At 30.9% G+C, this 23,953-nt stretch overlaps 1 protein-coding gene across 8 annotated transcripts in view; it reads left to right on the top strand.

Annotated features, from left to right (window-relative positions):
• The window catches only part of LOC127709014 (ankyrin repeat and fibronectin type-III domain-containing protein 1-like), a 157,364-nt gene that overhangs the window by 86,558 nt on the left and 46,853 nt on the right, over positions 1–23,953 (top strand). For 4 of the 8 annotated variants that reach the window (XM_052214280.1, XM_052214282.1, XM_052214279.1 and 1 more), the window contains 2 exons: positions 5,717–5,874; positions 10,063–10,194. In XM_052214280.1, the coding sequence (XP_052070240.1) occupies positions 5,717–5,874; positions 10,063–10,194 (290 nt within the window). Of the gene's footprint in view, positions 1–3,117; positions 3,207–4,187; positions 4,330–5,716; positions 5,875–10,062; positions 10,195–19,778; positions 20,576–23,953 lie in introns of those variants that run through there. The other 4 variants (XM_052214287.1, XM_052214286.1, XM_052214284.1 and 1 more) reach the window with 3 other exon arrangements.

Here is a 23,953-nt window from a genome sequence, read left to right as displayed (position 1 = left end):
ATGCAAATCACATAAAAGTTGCAAGAGTTCTGTATAATTTTTGTGGTTTTTAGTTTGAAGCAGTATTTTATGGATAATCAAAAAAGGGTGCTTTCCAAGTTTACAGTAATATCAATGTCTCTTTTAAATAAAAGAAATCTTTGTAATTTCTTCACATTTAAAACTGTTCAGACAAAGTCCTGAAATGAGACCAAGAGTTATAATTTCTGTTCTATTAAAGTATAATTTTCAGAACAATTATTTTCTATCAGGATGTACCAATGAACTTGGTGCTTCCCTAAAATATAGTTGTTAAAGGTCTGAAATGTGAAAGTTACACAAATTCACAATCTGCAAATTTTATAGAAAATTATTGTTTTTATTTTTTTATGTACATGCAGGGGCATACTTTGTTACCCAAGTTTTGTCATTCTGTCCTTCTGAAATCAAACAGCTGATAAAATCAAATAATAGATGTAACAAAAATGTCAAGGCTGCACATAATCCTTTTAGAGTTACCTCTCTTAGATTAATAAATACTAAATCATGCATTGGAAAAGGAAATGCATTTGATGGGCTTTTTTTTAAACTTTGTGTTAACATGCTTAAATAAAGAGAAGTAAACTTAAAGTTCAATGTTCCAGAGTATGCATATTTATCATGTAACTTTTGATAAAGCAGGTAAAAAATACTCCTGTAGTTGACACTTTTGACCTATTTCACTTTGGAAGTACTCATGATATTACAATTTTAGGTTCTTAGTTTTTGATGTACCCTAATTAGCCTACAGTAACTCCTCTAGTGTGCTGTATTTTTGCTACACTGCAATTGGCTTCTTACAGCACTATTTGTCATTCCTTTGTATTAATATTGCCTCTTTGCTGTGCATCACAAAAAGTTCTGATATTCCTGTATGGATTTCACAATGAAATAAAGTTGGTCATTGATTTTTGAACACTGCTAATATACATTATTAAATTTATGCATTGTTTTGCTGCTAAAAGCAGGTAAATCATTTTAAAAAAACTATCTGAGAACTAATTAATTGTGAATGTGTATTTTGTGAAAAAAAAAAGAAAAAAAGGGGGGGGGGGGATATGATATTCCTTTTCCATTTGATCTAAAGTTATGCATCTTTCACCAATAATGAATGTGTCAAAATGTCAACAACCCGACCAAAGAGCAGAAGACAGCCCAAGGCCACCAATGGGTCTTCAGCACAGTGAGAAAATCCTGCACATGGAAGGCATGCTTCAGCTTTCCCCTAAACAATGATGTATACTAGTTCAGCAAAATGGACACCACACTAAACTCGGAAACAAATAAAAAAAAACATGAAAGAATTGTTGCAAGGGTTCTTTAACCTGCACAATGGCAGTGGACTTAACATTGGAAATAATACTGTTTGTATTTAAATGTTGTTGGTTTCACAGATGCAATGCATGTTTACAAAAGTTGTTTTAAGTGGTCAATTATACTTATTAGGATATAAAACTAAAATAAAATTTAGCTGAAGATGTCTTAGAGTTGCACCCAACCTGTTAATTGCCAATTTGTAATATCTGAATTTAAGCTGAATATTCCCTGGGAAGCATCTTCTTTGTCATTGGTGATTTTTGGTTTCCTTACCCTCGATATTAGAAAAAATGGGAAGCTTATACCATTTATTAAGGAACAAAAGTTTTCAATAATTATTTCAATCTATGAGGGTTTGATCATTAAGTGACATATTTACACATGCAAATCACATAAAAGTTGCAAGAGTTCTGTATAATTTTTGTGGTTTTTAGTTTGAAGCAGTATTTTATGGATAATCAAAAAAGGGTGCTTTCCAAGTTTACAGTAATATCAATGTCTCTTTTAAAAAAAAGAAATCTTTGTAATTTCTTCACATTTAAAACTGTTCAGACAAAGTCCTGAAATGAGACCAAGAGTTATAATTTCTGTTCTATTAAAGTATAATTTTCAGAACAATTATTTTCTATCAGGATGTACCAATGAACTTGGTGCTTTCCTAAAATATAGTTGTTAAAGGTCTGAAATGTGAAAGTTACACAAATTCACAATCTGCAAATTTTATAGAAAATTATTGTTTTTATTTTTTTATGTACATGCAGGGGCATACTTTGTTACCCAAGTTTTATCATTCTGTCCTTCTGAAATCAAACAGCTGCCAGATTTTTTTCCCTTATGCCAGCAGATCTGGAGCTGATTTTTGGTACATTAAAGAGAATAATGATATGGGTCATACGTAGACTTAGAAAATACCTTGACAGTAGTAACAAGTTATTATTTGTTGCCAAAACCTGCCGAGCTGTAGATGATGTTTGTAACTGTTCCCTAGTCAGTTGATGAGTTGACACAGAAGCATTTCAGTGATATGAACCATTGATGATACAATTGTATTGTATTTTTTGACAATATAACCCAGATCAATGGAAACATTGTTTTATCCGATTGTCTGTAATTTACGCAGTTCCTTTCCGTTTAATGGAATTGGGACTTCTCAGTAGTCATACAAATCGTTTGTTGTCAGCGTATTATACAATATCATCCTTGGAGAATACGTTATTGTGATTAAAACTTGTATGAAATACGATGACGGTTGTCATTCCTGACGTTTAGATGACATTCAACAGAATTATTTCAAAAAGCAACAGAAAATTAATCTAATAATTATAACTTGAGCTAAAAATGGAAAGCGTATATGAACTTTAACATTTAAAGTGTGAAAAAAGTAAAAACCAGTGTTACCATTAAATTTTGGAATAGCAATGTTCCGTGTTCTACAGTTACAAGTTTTCTTTAATGAAATTTTATCGGTATTTTAAAATGTTCCTTGACTTATGTTTTCCATTGAAAATTTCTTAAATGAGGTTTCAGTGAAAAGAAGGATTGTTACTTTAAAATCTTGATAAAGCTTATTAACTGACTTTTGACAACTTTTTATACATTTTGATCTGTGGATAAGTGAGTTTTTGACAATGGATTAGTTTATACTATTGTGGTAAATGTATGCAGTGTTTGTTATTTACGTTACATTTAGTACAACAGATGAGGCATGCTTTTGTTACTGAATATTGTTGGAATTAATGTTTGTGTTCTTTGACATAAGGACTTTGAGAAGGATATAAACTTGTTTTTACATGGAAAATGTCTTCATTTTTAAATATACCATTACTGAAAAGGATACGAACATCTTTTCGACGCAAAACCAGGTTTGAAGAGTAAGCGTTATTAACAAAAATTTGTCTTGCATTCTTTCAAAATTAGATATGCTTTGGTAAAGTTAAATTTTTGTTTAAATCTTCTTTGTCACAGTTCTCTTTCATGAATTTTCCTATTTTGGACCAGTCTTTTCCTCAAATTTTGGATTTTTTTTTGGTTTTCTGGCGTTCATTAGAGGTGCTATCAGGTACTCTTGTACTGTAATGATTAGCACAATCAGAATTTAGGAATTTTTATAGAAAAGTACCTGTCCTTTAAATGGGAAAAGTACAGGTCCATATGAAAGATAATGAAAAACCTGAATTCTTTATTTTTAAATATTTTCTAAAACAGGGATGATTTTTATCAATTTTATAACTGATTCAGACATGATATTTGTTTAACTTGGGGAGAATGGTTAGAAAATGTTTGTTGTATTTTACTGTGAATAGAGAGACAACTGCTTATAAAGAAAAAATTTTCCTAAAATCACTTTAAAGGTAGTTAATTAAGCTCGCAAATGCTTTTCAAATTAACTATTTTGACATCAGAATAGAATGCTAAAAATAATTTTGAAAAATCCATAATTAGCCCAAATAGTACTCAATGTGTCATTTCATTTTGTTTAATTGAATTTTAATTTAAAAACTTGTTACTTAAAACCGATTGAATGTGATGAAGTGACAAGAAAAAATAAATCAGAAACTTTGAAATAGATGTAAAAGCAATTAATTATTTAATCAATGAAATAAATTTCTTTTTATTGTATTGTTCAAAATGAGGTTTTGTTGTCGGGACTTTTTAATTATTTATGGAGCAAATATTAAACCTAAAATTTGGCAATAGAAATATTATTGTTAATCTACACGCTTATTCTAAATATTGTTATGTCAAGTTATAATTTACAGTAGTACATTTACTGCTGAATGTAATTTACAAAGATTTTTAACTCTGACATCTGAGATTTAAACTGTGATAAATAGATTGTTTTACATTATTAGTTGGTGCATGTTGATACAAACATGGATGTTTTTATTTAGATCCGAATAATTTATTGATTAGTGGATTAATTTATTAATAATTTCAAGTTTTGAATAAGATGGGATCTGGAACATCGGTACAAAGTTACCAATCAAAGATCAGGTAAAAGTACTAACTAATGATTATTATTCCTCTAACTACATTTTATTTTTGTACCAAAAGTGTGAGTGATCTAATAAGTTTATTCACGTCCAAATCTGGTAGAACATCTCAGGTTTGTACCAGTGTAATAATGTATGGTGATTTACAAAAGTGGCAATGTACACATAACCTAATATTTTGCATTTTGTATTAATTTTTGGGAGGTCTAAGGGGGGAGTTATGTCATTTATATAAATACTTTACTTTAGAAATTACAATGGCCATCATAAAAGAGTAGATTGGAATATTTTTTATGAGTCTTATTTTAAGTTATCGTGGTTCCTGTATATAAGTCTAAGTGGTACCACATATTTTGAATTTTTCTTCGTCCTTGATATGGTGATTGTTGAGAATGTAATTTTTCTCAATTCTAGATTTAATAAAAAGTAAATTTTTTTGAAATGCAAGATTTATCTCCCTTGTGAGTTTTGTACTTCTGTAATAGAAGTAAGTCATTGAAAATGGTCTGTCTAGAATCAAATGGAGACAATTTTCTGAGGCAGTCTCATCAATGGGACTATCATGGAAAATTATCTCAAACTTGACTGATATTTAGGACAAACTATGTCCTGATCATTAGCTTTGACTTGGAATGACATATGTTTACAAGAGGTGCCTTACTGAGTTAAGTTTTCAGTAAATTTATACTTTATAAGCAGACTTTTGACAAGTTTTTAGGTCCTGAATGCTTGAATTGACTACATGCTCAAATTAATTTCGCAATAAACACATAGAACTGAGAGCTTGAACTTTGAATTCCACAGTAAACAAATTGAACCGTGAGCTTTTGCTCTCTATTGACAATGATGAGTATTCTTTAAATAGGAAGTCTATGAAAATGTATAACACAGTACAGCGTGATGCTCACATATAGCCTGATACCATATTTCAGCATGGTCTGATGGATAGTTCCTGACAAAACTGTGACAAAACTTTCATACGTGTCCATTTTGTATAACAATATAAAAGTATTCAGTAAACAGAAAACATAAAGCCTGCCACTAAATTTCAGGAAATTTATATTGGTAGTTCCTGAGAAAAATTTGACAGAAATTTTAGAGGAAGGGGTGGACGAAAAGATGGGGTTAAACAGTATAAGAGTCCCCTCCTTTCTTTGGAGCAGGGGTTTAATTAAAATTATCGGGACTATTATACTAACTAATTAGTATAATAGTCCCTGCCGTCACTCAGGTGTCGGATATCAATGAAATGTGAAGTTTTTTTTAATTTAAAAAAACATTATCAAGTGGTATATATTAGTGATTTCAAACTGTTACAGACTTGTCATTTTTTCCCCAACTACTTTTTTTGTGCTTTAAATATAATAATTTCATGTGTTTATTTTTAGTAACAAGCAAAGACAACTCCACAGATCGAAGACATTACCCTTAATTCACACACCATTCCAGTGTACAGATGAAGATGAGTTACCAGGATGTCAACATATGGTGCATGGAGCTGTGGATAATGCCCCTAGATGGTCTAATAGAAGTCCTGACAGTTCAGGTATGATAATATAGGATGGGAACTGTTTGTTTTTGTTTATTCCACATGATGTTTATTTATTCCACTAAGTCAAAAAAATTGTGGTATGTATTGAATGTTAAGCATTGCAATCTAGTTGGTAATTATATGAGAGAGGAGTAAGATACGGAAGATACCAAAGCGATATTCAAACTCATGATTTAAAAACAAACTGACAATGCCATAGTAAAATACAAAGAACAATCAAAAGACAAACAACAGTCCACAAATCACAACATAGAAAACATACTATATGGTGAGGAATGATGATGTACATACACTCAAATCACAACTTAGAAAACATACTATATGGTGAGGAATGATGATGTACATACACACATATCACAACATAGAAAACATACTATATGGTGAGAAATGATGATGTACATACACACAAATCACAACATAGAAAACATACTATATGGTGAGGAATGATGATGTACATATACACAAATCACAACATAGAAAACATACTATATGGTGAGAAATGATGATGTACATACACACATATCACAACATAGAAAACATACTATATGGTGAGAAATGATGATGTACATACACACAAATCACAACATAGAAAACATACTATATGGTGAGGAATGATGATGTACATATACACAAATCACAACATAGAAAACATACTATATGGTGAGGAATGATGATGTACATACACACATATCACAACATAGAAAACATACTATATGGTGAGAAATGATGATGTACATACACACAAATCACAACATAGAAAACATACTATATGGTGAGGAATGATGATGTACATATACACAAATCACAACATAGAAAACATACTATATGGTGAGGAATGATGATGTACATATACTCAAATCACAACATAGAAAACATACTATATGGTGAGGAATGATGATGTACATATACACAAATCACAACATAGAAAACATACTATATGGTGAGGAATGATGATGTACATACACACAAATCACAACATAGAAAACATACTATATGGTGAGGAATGATGATGTACATACACACAAATCACAACATAGAAAACATACACTATGGTGAGGAATGATGATGTACATATACTCAAATCACAACATAGAAAACATACTATATGGTGAGAAATAATGATGTACATACATAGACCAAAAAAAGTGAAGGAGGGGGGAAGAAATTGACAAGGTTAAACATATAGGTTGATAACTTCTACATCTGCCAATGATAACTGAGACATAGCATCAAACTTTAGTTTCAAAGAGTTTAGTTTTGTCCTTTGTTAAGTATATTAGTACATGACAAGAACACATTACCATAGAAATTGTAATCATAGCAATTTGTGTTTCTTTCTAAAAACAAATCAACAGTTTATATGCGGCGCAGAACTATAAACAGCAGATAAAAATGAATTATCATTCTCCGATTGACCTTATTAGATTCCTAGGGCTCTCTTTGTAAGCAGCGCTGAACTATAAATAGCTGATAAAAATGAATTATAATTCTCCGATTGACCTTATTAGATTCCCAGGGCAGTCTTTTAGCAATAAAGAGCTGAAGATTGTTTTGTAATAGTTATACACATTGTTACTCTGACATAGATGTTTTATGGAAGCTTAAAGAAAAGAATGAGAATCCTTTTAAGTCTTAATAACAGCCTTTCAGACTGGTCTTTCCCTTGCTCTTTGATTGGTAAATTTACTTTGGGAAAGGCTGTCTAGGGAGTAGACCTATGATTATATAAAATATTTTCTCGACTGTTTTAAGTTCTATTCTGGCGTTTTATTGTTATTATATGGTCTGTTTTTTTCGGTATAGGATTTTGCTTGATGATTTAATATATTTTTGAAAACTTGGTCATAAAAGTAGAGTAAATTTATTTCAAAAAAGCAGTTAATGTATATAGGAAGTAGAGCTCTGATTGCTTGGAACATTTCCTCTACTGGTTTAAGTGATATTTACATATATATAGGATGTTTATCGGTCTAACTTAGTGTTTTTAAGGTTAATAGGATTTTGCATGATGGTTTAATGTATTTTTTTTTAAAATTTGGTCATAAAAGTCAAGTAAACTGACTTCAGGAAAGCAGTTAATGTATCTAGGAAGTAGAACTCTGATTATATGGAAAATTTTCTTGACCGGTTTAAGTTCTGTTTGCATGTTGGTATTTTTAAAGGGTGTTTTTCCAACTTGCATGGTGTTTTTCAGTTTATCGATTTTGTCAGATGGTTTAGTGTATATTTGAAAACTTGGTCATAGAGGTAGAGTATACTTTGAAAAAAAATTTGGTTTCTTGAACATAATTCAACAAGGTGTCAGAATAAATCAAATTGACTTGTTCAGAAAGAGTTTACTTCATGCATTGTAAAGTTAGTATCAAATACTTGTATTGAAATCACATTAATTGGCAAAAGATAAATTGATGAGTGAAACAAGTTGTAAGGTTTGAAAACAAACCCTTTATTTGCCAGGGATGATGTTAAATACTTTAGGACTGAATTTCATGAACTAATATATCTTATATCATTTAATCAATTCTAGAAACAGTTCTGGAATTATAGCGTTGACAAATTTTGAAAGATTATACCCAAGTGTAAAGAATTTTGCTTTTAACTAATTTGTCACCATCAAGAACGGAGTTCTTGGGAAATTGAATGTTTAAAGTTGCTGGACAAAACTGTTAGATTTATTTCATTGTCATTAACTTGTTTTCTTCTTAAATTATTCTTCAGCCATATTTAGATTAGATATTATCATGTAAATTGCTTGTATCACTTTCGCATGGCATGTTTTGTCAATTTTCAAGCTTATGAAGTTGTTAAAGACATCCTTAATAATAAATTGAGATATTATTTTGTTTCGTAATTTTTAAATTCAGTTTCTACACTAACTTCATTGACCAACTTTCTACATTAAAAAAGTCTGCATTATAGTAGTGAGTGCACATATGTCAGTTGGATTATAAAGGATTGAATAAAAAAATTCTAAAATTTATGTAATAGAAAAATTCCAACCAACTATTGAATACCATAAATGAACAATTATTATGGATCAATTAAACAGCAATTCAAACACTGCCCCTATACCTAACTATGGAAAAGGAGTAGGTCCAGTAAGACCCCTTTTTTGGCCCCAAAATATAGCAGTTTTACAAATTTGTTAAAATGTAAACTTTTAGCTATTTATTGGAAAGTAGAATACTTCTGCTACATAAATATGGGCAGTTTTTGACAATACAATGCATATATATCGGGTACTAGCATCATTAAGTCATGCTAAATTACTGAAATCTTCACAATTTTAGCATTTGAGTTTAATTTTAGATGGTTTCCGTCTTAAATGGAAGTGGCCACATTTGTGTTCATTCTTAATATTTAAATGCAAGTTGATGATAATACATAACATATATAAAGGTTGAGAGTGAACACGGATGCGGCCACTTTCATTTTTGACAAAAACCATCTGAAAAGGGACATATTATGGCATATTTAATAGATTTTTCATATTTAAGCTTGAATCTGAGCGTCTTTAATGATAAAATCAGTTCAAATCTGTCACATAAACTAATTGAATCGACTGAAGTAGACACTTAAGTGTTTAAAAAGTGACCAAAATCTTTCATCAGATGAACCTGAAATTTGAGGCCAAAATCGGCCCTTACTGGACCTACTCCTTTTGCAGTAACAAAATGGTCTGAAATTCAGAAAAAAATCTGAGCTACCAAACAGAAAGGAAATAAAAAGGTCTTGTCACCATTTGGAATAATGGTTGAAAAGCCGACAAGAAATCTCATAGATTAAACTCATTGAAAATGGAACATATCAGGTTTATGAAGACAGTGCTTTTTTAATGTGTGAAGCCTGTATGGACTAAATGTTGCTGAAATGGTTAAATGTATGGTACTTGTTCTTTTCTCCCTTTTTTTTAACCCCCCCCCCCCCTCCCCTCCCCCTAATTATTACTCAGTGAAACATTGTTCTTCCTGTGTCCAAGGTAAACATAGAGACCTGGCAAGCTATACATACCAAGGTAAACATAGAGATCTGGCAAGCAATACATACCTTTTGGAGCCTCTAGTTCATGTAAGCAGTATTTTTTGCTTTTTATCAGAAATATATTGAATATTGTTGTTCAAAGAAAAACTCTACTTCTCTAAGAGTTTCTAAAGATATTATATAATATGAATATTTCTGTAGAATACTCTGGATCTTGTGGCAGTGAGAGCGGTCGGACAAAGGTGCGGTCAAGGAAGTATCGGGTCAGAAGTTTGAGTCGAGAAAGAAAGTCACAGAGAAGAACCAGAAGATGCTCAGGAAGTTCAGATCAAAGTAAGGGCACATCTCAACTGGTTTAATTTACATATATTCAGATTATCATCCTTTCAAATTTGAAATGTATTTAATTTGAGACTTGAACCAATAGATATTAGTCTCAGTTTGAGGTTCATATAATTGAAAAGTGTCATTATGATAACAAAATTAGAAATAGGATATTGAAATGCAAAATTGTTGATTATAACTTGAAGCCTTTATAAGGGAATAAGGCTGTATGTAGTTACTTATATCCACATCATTTAACTCTGGTAATTGTCAATCTTTCCACATCTCGTTATTTTTGATTAAAGTCAAAATCAAAGCCTTTATCTATAATGGGTACTTTTTAACGATAATTTATAAATTAGATATATTGATTATCGAAAGTATACTACTAATGAAATATTCATGTAGTTTTATTTTATAGCAGTTTTAATTTCAGAAAGGTGATATAACTAAAATTCAAATTACAAAGTTAAATCTAAATTATCTCCCTTTGGTCTGTAAAAAAAAATAATTCTTGGTATAAAAAAAAATAAAAACTGTTATTAGTAATCACAAGTGAACTTAGTTTTTATTTAGAAACATGCTGAAAAAAATATTGCTATGTTTCTAAGAAAAGGTTTTTTAAAGCAAGGACATTAGAAACTTAAATATAAAAAAAAACTGCAATACAATAGAGAGAAAGATAGTAAAGGGATATGTAAACTCGAAAATAAACTGGCAATGCCATGGCAAAAAACTACCAAAACACAAACAACATTACACAAAACACAAAATAGAAAACTATAGACTGAGCAACATGAACCCCACCAAAAACCAGGGGTGATTTTAGGTGCCATGGAAGGGTAAGCCAATCCTGCTGCACACATGGCACCTGACATGTTGCTTATGTAATTACAAAACAGTTGATCATTCTAATTCGGTATGTCACTAAATAGGTCAAATGTCACAGAAATAAAAACTCGCACTATCAATTTTTTACCGTATTTCCATTTGAAAATATTGGTTATTGATTTGGTGATGTACAAGGGGCAGCCAGGCGGGCGGCTGCCAAACAGTGTCTGTTCAATTACTGGAAAACACTTTGATGAAATATTTTCAAATTTATATATGTTTTTTCCTGTGACTAAATGGAGGTTGATTTTCACGATTTTAGCTTTTTTTTTTAGTTGTAGACTTTAAGTAGCGAAAAGTGATACTTGGAGCGTTGTCTGTGCAATAACTGAAAAACGCTTTGACGAAATCTATTCAAATTTAGATATGTTGTTTTCCTGTGACTAAATGAAGGTCAAGTTGGATTTTCACTGTTTTAGTTTTTATCATTGTTGAGTTGTAGACCTTTAAGTAGGGAAAATTGATACTTAGAGTGTTGTCCATGCAATAACTTGAAACACTTTGACCAAAACATTTCCAAATTTAGATATGTTTTTTCCTGTTACTGTTGTTGAGTTGTGGACCTTTAAAGTAGTGAAAAGTGATACTTAGATTGATTTTAGCCTTTCCATTTCTGAACCCTACAAAAATTCATTTTTTTTTTACTTGATCCTGCTTGGGAGTCCAGATTTGCAAATATCATTTTCATGCAGGAAAATGGTGTTTGCTGTCAATCTGACATCCCCTTGTAAAAGCATTATTTGTATGTAGCATTTATTTACTTAAATGAAGAAATAATCTAACATTTATGCAAATTTTTCCAAAATAGTTACAATAAATGATTGCAAACTTTTCTGCATTTACAGTACTCTTAATTTGAATAAAAATAATTGAGATTTGATTGATGTATTTTTGGTTCCGTCTGTGAGACTGGAGACACAAATATCTTTTCGAAATGACATTCAGTCATCAGATAAAATATTGTACTTTTGGCCTAATGACTAGCCATTTTTATAAGACATTTTTCATTCTATTTATAATTATTTAATTTGACAGATATTTAATTTACTTATAGTAAATTATTGCATTGAAATATATTTCAATCCATTTCTTCAAAATAATTACTGTCCTAGATTTTGGTTCTTTGAAAATTTTGACATAATGATTAAAAGGCATTGGTTTTAAAGCTTTGAAACAAGGGTATTTAGGAGAGATATGAGAATAATTATGTTGAAAACTGTGATTAATACAGTTATAAAGATTGTTTTGTAGTTTAATGTCAAATTGAAATTCTTTTGTGAACTATTAAATCAAGAATCAATCTCACATTTATGTCCATTTTTCAAAAATAGAAATAATAATTGAATAGAAAAATTTCTGAATTTACAGTACTCTTAATTTAAATAAAAAAATTTGAGCTTTGATTGAAGTATTTTTGAATCTGTTTTTGAAACTGGAGACACAAATATGAGCTGTGTCGGATAAAAATCGATCTTATGCAAGTGCACTTATACATGTACATGAATAAGACATTGATTGGTTTTGGAACATTCAAATACGATAGAAGATTTTTTGTCTGTTTTGTAGGGTTCTTATGTCAACTCAATTTTCAAACAGTTACAGACTTCGCATAGAGATTTTTTTTAACCCGAAATAAGTTAACAGATGTATTGATATTCATTTGCATAAGGTCGATTTCTATCCAATGCAGCTCATATCTTTTTAAATTGATATTCAGTCATCAGAAATTGAACTCTAAATTGATCTATGTTACATTATATTCAGTTTAGAGCTTGATATATTGTATTGACTTTTAGTCTACTGTTTGTAACAAAATTTACACCTCTAAATGTTTCTTTGTCTTTATGTGTGTTGTTATGGTACTGTGTCACAGATGTACACTTGATACCCTGATCCTCCTTTCATTTATATTCCATGGTCCATAAATAATTACAATAAAATTATTAAATCATGATTTGTGGTCAACCCATATTGTCTTGCAGGCAGGGAGGTTTTATGCAATATCAAATTTATAATTCCAAATTTCTTATCACCTGATTTGTGAAAATCCTTAAGGACTATTTGCTAGAAAATAGATATCTGGCTTCAAGCACAATTGTTGTGAATTAGCTGTGGACCTTAACTATTGAATTATAACCATAAGGATCTGTATGTATATCGATTACTGGTTTAATTATGTATTAATCAGAAATTTTAATAATCTTAATGAAAATCTTGATCAGTAAATTGATGGAAGTTAGATTCAGAGATTGTAATGGTTGTGTGTGCATTATAAGGGACAGCTAAGGATTTTTTTTAATCAAACACAGTTAGACGTACCAAAAAACATAAATCTTACATGTATTCCGTATGGATTTCAAAGAAATATTAGTGCATAATAGAATTAAGTAATAAATAATTGCGAAATAGAACAATATCTCTTCATTTTACCCAAGAGTCTGTTTGTGATATTGTTAAGGTAAATTATATAAGATATTGAAGAGATTTCTATCACATTATATCAATACTCAATCAGTACATAGACAGAATGATGGTTACCGAGTAGAGAATAACTAATGGCTTACGTTACTTCTAGACAAATTGTCCCAAACACACAGATATTAATATGATTATACAGGTTTTCAATTAGAACAAATCTTAAGTGGGTTACTGAATGAATCATTCAATCAAAAGAAGTCGACCCAATAATCCAGTAACCTCTATTGGGGTCATAGGAAATGATAACATCGGAATTAATTCTTAATTCAATTAATAAATGCTTCCATTCTTAAGAACTGTTTTCAATGTTAAGGTTTTGTTTTACCACATTTTTTTATGGAAATGGACTTTGTAATAGCGGGACTTTAGGGAGAACGCCTCAGTGAGAGAGTGGCCTATAAGTACACTTTATATAGCAGGCTTTTTGCATGTTTATATCATAAACTTCAGCAAGGAGTTGCCATAAGAAATGTTTTGAAGAGTGAACACCAGCACAAGAAATTGCGTGCATGTTGAATCAATATTTTGCAATATCTATATACTGAAGACCTGTGACTCTGTTTATTGTCCCCTGCGTAACGCGTTTCATGGAAATATCAGGCATCTGTATGTCCGTCTGGTCTTGTTAGCACTCTCACAGGTACGATTCTTGCCAGATTTTTGTTGAACTTATACTATAAGAGTTATGTCCCTTGGAAATATTAAATTTATGGAAAATGTCCTCGTAAGCGCTCTCACGGGTACAATTCTTGCCAGATTTTTATAAAACTTATACTATAGGTTAATATCAGCAATATTTCGGACAAGTTTTATGGTGGCCGATCGACTTTTTTTTAAAGGGTTATGCCCCTTGGAAATATTATATTTATGGAAAAAGGCCTCGTTAGCGCTCTCACTGTACAATTCTTGCCAGATTTTTATAAAAATTATACTATAGGTTAATATCAGCAATATCTCGGACAAGTTCTATAAATGTGGACGATCAACTTTTTTTTAAAAGAGTTATGCCCCTTGGAAATATGAAATATGTGCAACGCGGGGGACATTGGAACTCTGTTCTTTTATTATTTTTTTTTACTTTACTTTAAATGACAGAAATTCAAACTAGTCATAAAACACACAAAACAATAATAGATAAAAGAAAGAAAGAAAGAAATAGGTTGTTACAGTCTCATAAGGCCCTCAAATTTTGAAAATATTACGTTTTCCGTAAATGATAAGACTTTTGATTTATTTTTTTAAACTGTTAATCTATATTTTGATATGCTGTAATATTTACCCCTGGATATAGATCCATCAATCAAATAGACCATTTTTAAGGGCTCATTTTATCAAAGCCTAATATTGTCCAAATATATTATTTGTTGAGAAAATGACAAATCAGAGGAATTTGGAAATAAATTCAGAACCTTGTGCCAACAAGTACAAAATGACCTAGGCAAAAATGTAAATACATGACATTCATTTATGTCCACTGTTAACTAGAAATAGCCAGAACTGGACATTAAAGTCACATTTTATTATTATTATGTTATCGATTCCTTTTATAATCTGTAGTGATATTTAAAGGGTGAAATCCATAATGTCCATTAGGAATACATTGTCCACATTTTTCTGTTTTGATAATATCTATTTATTGATGCCTTGGGCCTTTGATACACTTTAACTGATTTTCACTTGTATGGTAATGATATTAAGAGCTTTAATCATTGAACAGGTAGATAGGTGGGTTATACACCAGGGTTCTTCCCAGGTCATAAAGCTTTACTCTGAGTATTTGGGGAGTACAAAATTTGTGCTCATAACACCAAATCCAATATTTTGATAGGTTTGAATTCTGAGTCTGATTACAAAATCCTACTTGAAAGTTTTATGACGGCAAGGCCAGACTTCAAAGATCGTAATTTTAGATGAATCTTATTTATTGCTTTATCTTTAACTTTGTATAACCAGCTGTTGACAGTTTCCATAATAAATAATTAAATAAATAACATTTAAAAGGAAGTTAATAAACTGTTTGTTTACATAGAAACTGTGGCCTCTCTACTTATCAGACATAATTGTTACAGTACCAGTGAACAACATGGATATTAGTTATTTCCAATAAGTGATTAGATGGAAACATATGTTTTTGCCACCTATATCCACTGTAAATTTACAATAGTAAAATTTATGAATCTTTTTATCATAAAAATGAAAAGATATTGGGTAATTAAAATGATATTATATACTAGGTACATAGATTGAAGCTTTTTGCATTGTCTTCAACAATGATTTTGAATATGAAACATATGAGGAGCTTAAGAAGGCTGAAGAGGGGAATCTATTAATGTTGATTCAGTGATTTTTACACAGGAAAATTACATAATAGTGGCACTGGGTCATAAAGAGGGACATATAAATATTTGGCATCTGTCCGTCCTTCTTGTTAGCACTCTCAAGTGTACAATTCTAGCCAAGATTTTACGAAATTTATATAAATGGTTTATATGAGCAATGCCTCAAACAAGTTCAAAAATCAGTGCCAATGAAATATTTTGACATAAGTTAAGAACATTTGAACCTTTGAAATATAATTTTGTATTTGAGAATTGCTTTAAGCTCTTTCATATTAACGATTTTTGTTGGATCTGTGAAGAATTTAAATCAGCAAGGACATGGACAATTTTGATTATAATGCAACGAGGATCGACTTTTTTTGACATGGAAATAAAAACTTTATGGAAAATTACTTTGTAAGCAACATTTATGAAAAAGTTAAAAGAACCATAACAAAATATATTGGAGCTTATAATATTGCCCTTGAACAGATAAAATATGTGCATCTGCACGAGACATTGGAACGCTGTTATATTTTTAAGGAAAGTGTTTCAGTAACTTAACTAAAAAGAATGGAGTCATTAGAATACTCTTTTTCCAAGCTAACCTTATTTTTGCATTTGTTTGACAAATTTGTTCATTTTATTAACCCAAATGTCAGGAGGTAGTTTATTAGGAAATAGTTTTAAATTAGAATAGATGTGGTAAAGCTTTCAAATAATGAATTTTTATAGCTGCTTTCTAACATCAAAATAACACATGTTTTAATGCATATAAATTGATTGTGCACATTCATGTCTCAAAGGTGCATATATACAGATAATTATAATAAATATTTAATGATTGATGTGAATGTATGGTGATGCTATTATTTGCAGTCAACACATCAAGGTGACATATATTGCTTTGTTATTATTAAGGATGGTTTTCACTTTCTCTGCTACAGAATGCATTAATTTGTAATTAGACCAGTGTTTTTTACGATTTATCTGGTTGCTGTTTATGGGCTTGGCATATCATTATTTTCAATCCTTTCCATGCTGATCTGAAATTTATAATAACTAGGCTTAGGAAAATTAATGAAGTACAGATCTGAAAAAATAGTTACTGGATTGATTTTTTATCCACAAGAGATATATTAACAAAACTTGATTGGAATTCTTAGTTCAAAATATTAATATATTTGTGTAATTTAATATTGTCAGAGCACAGTACAAATGCAGTCAAGGTTATATCTTATTTAGGCCAGCACAAGTTGGAGCCTTAGTCCTGAAATATCAGTGTTGTAATCCATGCACTTATCTTGCATGAATATAGTTATTGCCTTCATCATTCAGTGGAAAAGTCACTTCAGCAAATGAGACAAAAGGCTTCACAATTTGACAAGAAGCTGAATACACAGAAGTCTGACAATCATTTCTTATTTTACTAATTCAAGTCATTTTTAGGCTTTCCTTAGACAACTTTTTACTCTTGGTTTTTCTACTGGAAGTAAGTTTGATACGTTCTGCTCTCACATTGTGACATTGCTGATACATTTTGCTATCACATTGTGACATGGCTGTTAAATTCAGATTCTGCTCTCACATTGTGACATGGCTGTTACGTTCAGATTCTGCTTTCACTTTGTGACATGGCTGTTACATTCTGCTCTCACATTGTGACATGGCTGTTATGTTCTGCTCTCATATTGTGACATGGCTGTTACGTTCTGCTCTCACATTGTGACATGGCTGTTACGTTCTGCTCTCACATTGTGACATGGCTGTTACCTTCTGCTCTCACATTGTGGCATGGCTGATAAGATATACTCTCACATTGTGACATGGCTTTTATGTTCAGCTCTCACATTGTGACATGGCTGTTATGGTCTGTTCTCACATTATGACATGTCTGATAAGATATGCTCTCACATTGTGACATTGCTCACCAGATATGTTCTGCTCTCACATTATGACATGGCTGTTATGTTCTGCTCCCACATTATGACATGGCTGATACATTCTGCTCTCACATTGTGACATGACTGATACATTCTGCTCTCACATTGTGACATGGCTGTTATGGTCTGCTCTCACATTATGACATGGCTGATAAGATAGACTCTCACATTATGACATTGCTGATAAGATATGCTCTCACATTGTGACATTGCTCACCAGATATGTTCTGCTCCCACATTATGACATGGCTGATACATTCTGCTCTCACATTGTGACATGACTGATACATTCTGCTCTCACATTGTTACATGGCTGTTATGTTCTGCTCTCACATTGTGTCATGGCTGATATATTCTGCTCTCACATTGTGACATGACTGATACATTCTGCTCTCACATTGTGACATGGCTGTTATGGTCTGCTCTCACATTGTGACATGGCTGATAAGTTCTGTTTCCACATTGTGACATGGCTGATATGTTCTGCTCTCACATTGTGACATGACTGATACATTCTGCTCTCACATTGTGACATGGCTGTTATGTTCTGCTCTCATATTGTGACATGGTTGATATGTTCTTCTCTCACATTTTGACATGGCTGATATGTTCTACTCTTACATTGTGACATGGCTGTTATGTTCTGCTCTCAAATTGTGACATGGCTTATACATTCTGCTCTCAAATTGTGACATGGCTTATACATTCTGCTCTCACTTTGTGACATAGCTGATACATTCTGCTCTCACTTTGTGACATGGCTGATACATTCTGCTCTCACTTTGTGACATGGCTGATACCTTCTGCTCTCACATTGTGACATGGCTAATAAGATATACTTTCTCATTGTGACATAGCTGTTTTTGTTCTGCTCTCACATTGTGACATGGCTGATAAGATCTGCGCTCAAAGCCTTGATACAAGAATTAAAGAGTAATGGAGCATGGTGAAATAGGCCCAGGGAAGTACCTTTATTGATCATAACCCATACCATACCATATTTTTTTATTTTTGCTTCAATACATCTAACCTGGTGTTTAACACCATTTTCAGCCCACATTGTCAAATTGCAGTGGCTAAAGGAAGCTGGAGAAAACCAACAACCTTTTGTAGAAAAAAAAGTCAGTTAAGATTGGGGTCAAATGCACCCTGCCAAAGTCACCAGGGGTTTGAACTCACAACCTAACTGTAGTGTTGACAGACTAGACTTAAAATTGAATTGATGAATTTCCACAGTTGTAACTGACTGTTGGCTACATATATAATATATCTCTTCATGGAACAATATTAATCTATTGACATATTTTATAGGAAACATGATGAGGTACATAAAAGAAAATTGACATTTATAGAACAAATTAATTGCTTTCCTTGTAATTAAGCCTTCATATATAGATTTTTTTGTGAATGTAAATTTAAAGATTGTTCATTTCATTATTAAATGGCTAAATATTGGTAGCTTAAATTATTCCAGTGATGTTATTTATGTATGATTTTAAATGAAATTAATTTATTCATAAATTTAAATTCATTTCCGACAATTAGAGCATGATTTTGCATCAACTTTCTTGAATTTTGTCAGTTGAATAGTCCTTAAAGTGTTGATTTTATTTTCTGATTTGAACTCTTAAATATTTATATTGCCCTAATTGAACTTGAAACTAATATCCATTATAAACATTTATAAGAAATTGAATTGTTTTTCAAATAAAAGATGATTATTGAATATTGAGAGGGAAACATTTTAAATAGTGCCTTGAGGTAAAGATTCAATGAATTGATTTAATTAACATTTTGATTAGTTAAGTGGTACAGTGAAAAGTATTCATTAGTTATAGTAATACTAGGTAGGGTATCAAGAGGTTTTAATCCTCAAAGTAATTTACAAATTATGGGCACAGGTAATATTTAAATATTGATAGGTAAAACTGTTTTGTTTAGCCTTACCTGTTGAAAATCATTTATGTACATATTTCTCAAGACATACCTTTGGAATTAGGGAGAAATGGGTTTACTGTCAAAAGATATGGAATAGTTTTGACTAGGACCTGTGCGTGTTGAGAGGTTTCAATATCTTTTACCTATGGTATATAGGTAAATGTTTATTGACGGTCAAAGGAATGGATTGTATGGATATGATTAGCATTTTCAATTGGATTTTTATATATTCCGTATTGAGGATGTATACCAAGCGAAGTGATTTGTGAAAGGGACGATTTAAAAGTAAATAAGCCACAGTTGTCAATTTGGGTTATACGACAATTATTGTCAAATATTTTAATGAGAAAATCCTGAAGAGACTTTTTATCAACAGGATGTTTTGATTTCAATCTGAATGAAACCATGGGTTAAACTGTGAATCCTTTTGTGTTGTTTAGACATTAGGAAAAATGGATTTTCGTTGGAATTGTTTTGTGTCTTCTAATTTTTATAAAGTTGTAGCGTGTTTCTTTCTGTTTGTGTCTAATTGTTACCAGTGAAATTCCAATTTTTAGTGAGAAGTGTATTATGTAGTTTGATCATTCTGAAAGTCAGCTGAAAATTTGAAAATGGATATACAAAAATTAGCCAAAAAGATGTGGCATAGGAATACAAAGATGGAGGATTTAAGGAGAACTGGCTCCTTAAGGATAAAGAAGGGATCACATACTATTTTAGCTAGAGCCAGGAGTGAGGGGTTGCCAATATTTGATGAAGCTCCATTAGAATTGCCTCAGAGATCATATACACCGTTACCAAATCTTCCTCCAATGAGACCTCGTAAGTTTTTCAGATCTCATTTTTTCTTGCAGTACTGTTTAAGCAATACAATTGTCTGATAAGACATGTAATTAAACCTGTGTTGTTTATTAGAAATCATCCAAAAACAGTTTTTCTTGCAGTACTGTTTAAGCAATACAATTGTCTGATAAGACATGTAATTAAACCTGTGCTGTTTATTAGAAATCACCCCAAAACAGACTTCATTTTATTAAAATTTTTAATTGTTCAAAATAGAAGCTTGACATTTTGTTATTATAGATTTTATCCTGAGTTTTGAGTTAAAAGTGGAGATCTAAAAGTGAAATATTATAGTATTTTCTTCATCAATAGTTGGTTTTAAATTGTTTGAATTTAAAAGAAGGCTCTGTCTTAAGTGAAATGGTGCATTCAGGCATATAAAACATTCCATAATTCAATTTTTGTTTGTATTTTCTGATACAGAATATTATGATTTTTAGCAAATATTTCCCAGGAATTCAAATGGACAAATTATACTATGTGAGGCCTATTATTGTTAAATGGTCCATAGTTTATCCTTTGATATTGAGAGGAAATTCTTTGTGGTATGATTTTGTAAGAAGATCAAGTCATAATTGATCATTTTAATTTTGAATGGAAAATTATCCCAATACACAAAATTATAAATAATTGTATGGAAATGATACTATAAAAAGCAGAAAATAATAATAATGTAAGGATCTGAACTCTTTTAAATGGTTGGGAACAACCTGCAAAATATAGTTCCCTATGGAATACTATCCCTGATGAGGGATTCTTTTTTAGTGTTAAAAAACTTTTTTTCATCCACATTTTATACTTGAAATGGCACATTTTTATGAAAAATGCATCAACTATTATATAAGATGAATAGCCCTAACTGATTGAACAGAAATCTTCACTGGCCTAATAAACCTCGAAAAATTGACATTTTCAGTGCTATACTTATTTTTTAAATCCAAAATAGAAATATATGGTTCTTGAGTTCCATTTTCTATAAATTTGTGCTATTTTAAGTAAAAGTACTTAGCTAAGAAAATTTCATTTTAGTGCTATTTGGAGTTGTTACTCAATTGAGGGATTATAAGTCACTCATTTAGGGAATTATAAGTTCCCAATTTTGTTGGTTTTCCCAACCTGTTCTAACAGACAAACCATCCACTACTGAATGTAAATTCTGGAAAAAAGTGAAAACAATTTCATTACTCTATGTCTGAGGACCTTTCAAGTACCTGCTGGGATGTCAGAGTGCAGCCCATATAGAGAACATGAAATTGCTGAGCCAGACTTGTGAAGGCCAAGTTTCTGTCTCAAATGTGTCAATGCTAAATAGATGCATTTTCAAGTAAATTAATCAGATTAAAAATGGACTTAATTTAAGTAGGAAAAGAATTGAGAAATATCATGGGTTTTCAAAATTAAAATAAAAACTACACTTGACATGTGTCATGTGTCTTATGTAAACATGACTTTTACTTATATAAACCTGTCAATGCCTAAGAACAACAATGAATTTCAAGATTCTACACGATCCTCTACTATAATATAACCCTTTTTGTGGAGCACCCATAAAACTTGTGTGAAGGACACTTCTATCAAAATTGAATTTATCTATACTAGAATTTTAATCAGGGGGAAATTTATTTCTCTAAATTCTTTAAACTGATGATAAAATTTTATATGATGTATACTAAGCTATCAAAGATAAAAGTTAGAATATATCAAACTCTTATAAACTTGTATAAATCTTATCTCATTGTTGAAGTGTAAATTTGACATTAGAACACAGTTCTTAAACTTTAAGTGATCACTAATCAATTGAAATTAGTCTAAACCTAGAATGGCACAGATTTGAAGTTCACATTTATTCAATTGAAATGTTATTAGTAAGCATATATTTGCAGTCAAAGCAAAAAATAAACAAATTACATGTCTTGAAATTTGCTTTTTCCAATGTTTACAATATAAGCTCTATATATTTGTACAATGCTGGTTTTTTTCAATCTAGAACTAATTAGTGGTCTTAATTTATAAAATGAAACTTAATCTGATGTCTTTGGTGGATATGTTTGTATAGTATTCTATTATAAGATCACTTAATGTTAAACTTGACAAAAAAACGTGAGACAGATTTCAATACAGATTCAATCAAGGGCAAGGTTAAACCCTAAATGTATTTGTTGTAATGAGGCTGACATGCTCCAAATTGTTTAAGAGTTTCACCAAATAATCATCATTAAGGTTACAATCAACCATTAAATATTATGGGCACAGATAACATGGTATTCAGAATTAATAGTATGGCTAATCCTGATTGGTCGATATGTGCACCCTTTTCTTTTTATTATTAGAGACTTCGTGCAATCTGCATTATACCAAAGGCAAAATAATATATTTTCCTTAGCCCTAACAGAAATGAGATGTGTTTTCAATGCTAGGATGAGACACATGTTTTTAAGTGCAAAATTGATAGGCAAGGGAGATAAGTACAATTACGTTAAGAAAAGAAACGGGAACCTGTATTGTACCTAAAAATACTGTCGGAATAATTTTTCTTTAATTCTAACAAGGTTTCGTTAAAAAAATTCAACTTCATAAAGTCTGTATCTTGGAAAAGGCTATTATTGTCTCCTATGGGGAAATTAATTGTTTATTGCAATCTTAAAGGGTGAGCTTCTCTTGCTTTATGAACGTTTACAATTTGCGCTAAACAAAGTGTAATTGCACATTGGGATTCAGATCCCTCCTTGGATTTAAGATCAGGACTATCCCTACAAGTTATTTGCTTTGTCAAAAGTTTTTAAAGAATTGTTTTAAAATAGTAAATATGATTTTATATTTTGCATTTTAATTTCTGTCCTGAAATTAAAAAAAATAGTTGCTTTTGATAATTGATGTACAATTAGTTATGAAATAATGTTTCAAAAAGGTGAATGAACATGTCTTTAAATATCTTTCAATTGAAATACATATGTACTTAGAAAGGTTAGAAAGTTTATATTGAGGAAAGGTGAGAAAGTTTATTCCAACATACTGCATGTGATGACAACAACTTTAATCTTCTTTTATAAAGTCACTGTGGTCAAGTGTATAAATCAAACTTTCAAGTCCTTCAATATTAGTACTGTGATGACTTAGCATTTTTAATTCCGAGTTCACTCTCTTTATGAGATTAGATATTATATATTTTGTTAGTATTTCTATTTATCTGACATGTTTGGCATTGATTGAAGATTTCAGATAGAATTACAAACTTTGGACTTCCAATTCCATAGTCTACTATTACTATAAGCAAATACTGACTCATGCACATGTTGCCCTATAGGTCAGCTATATTGAAGCCTAAAAAAGTCATAGAAGTTAAATTGATGATAATAA

Source organism: Mytilus californianus, unplaced genomic scaffold (assembly GCF_021869535.1).
Source record: "Mytilus californianus isolate M0D057914Y unplaced genomic scaffold, xbMytCali1.0.p SCAF_7, whole genome shotgun sequence".
Classification (NCBI taxonomy): Eukaryota; Metazoa; Mollusca; class Bivalvia; order Mytilida; family Mytilidae; genus Mytilus; species Mytilus californianus.
This window is presented reverse-complemented; position numbering and strand designations above follow the sequence as displayed.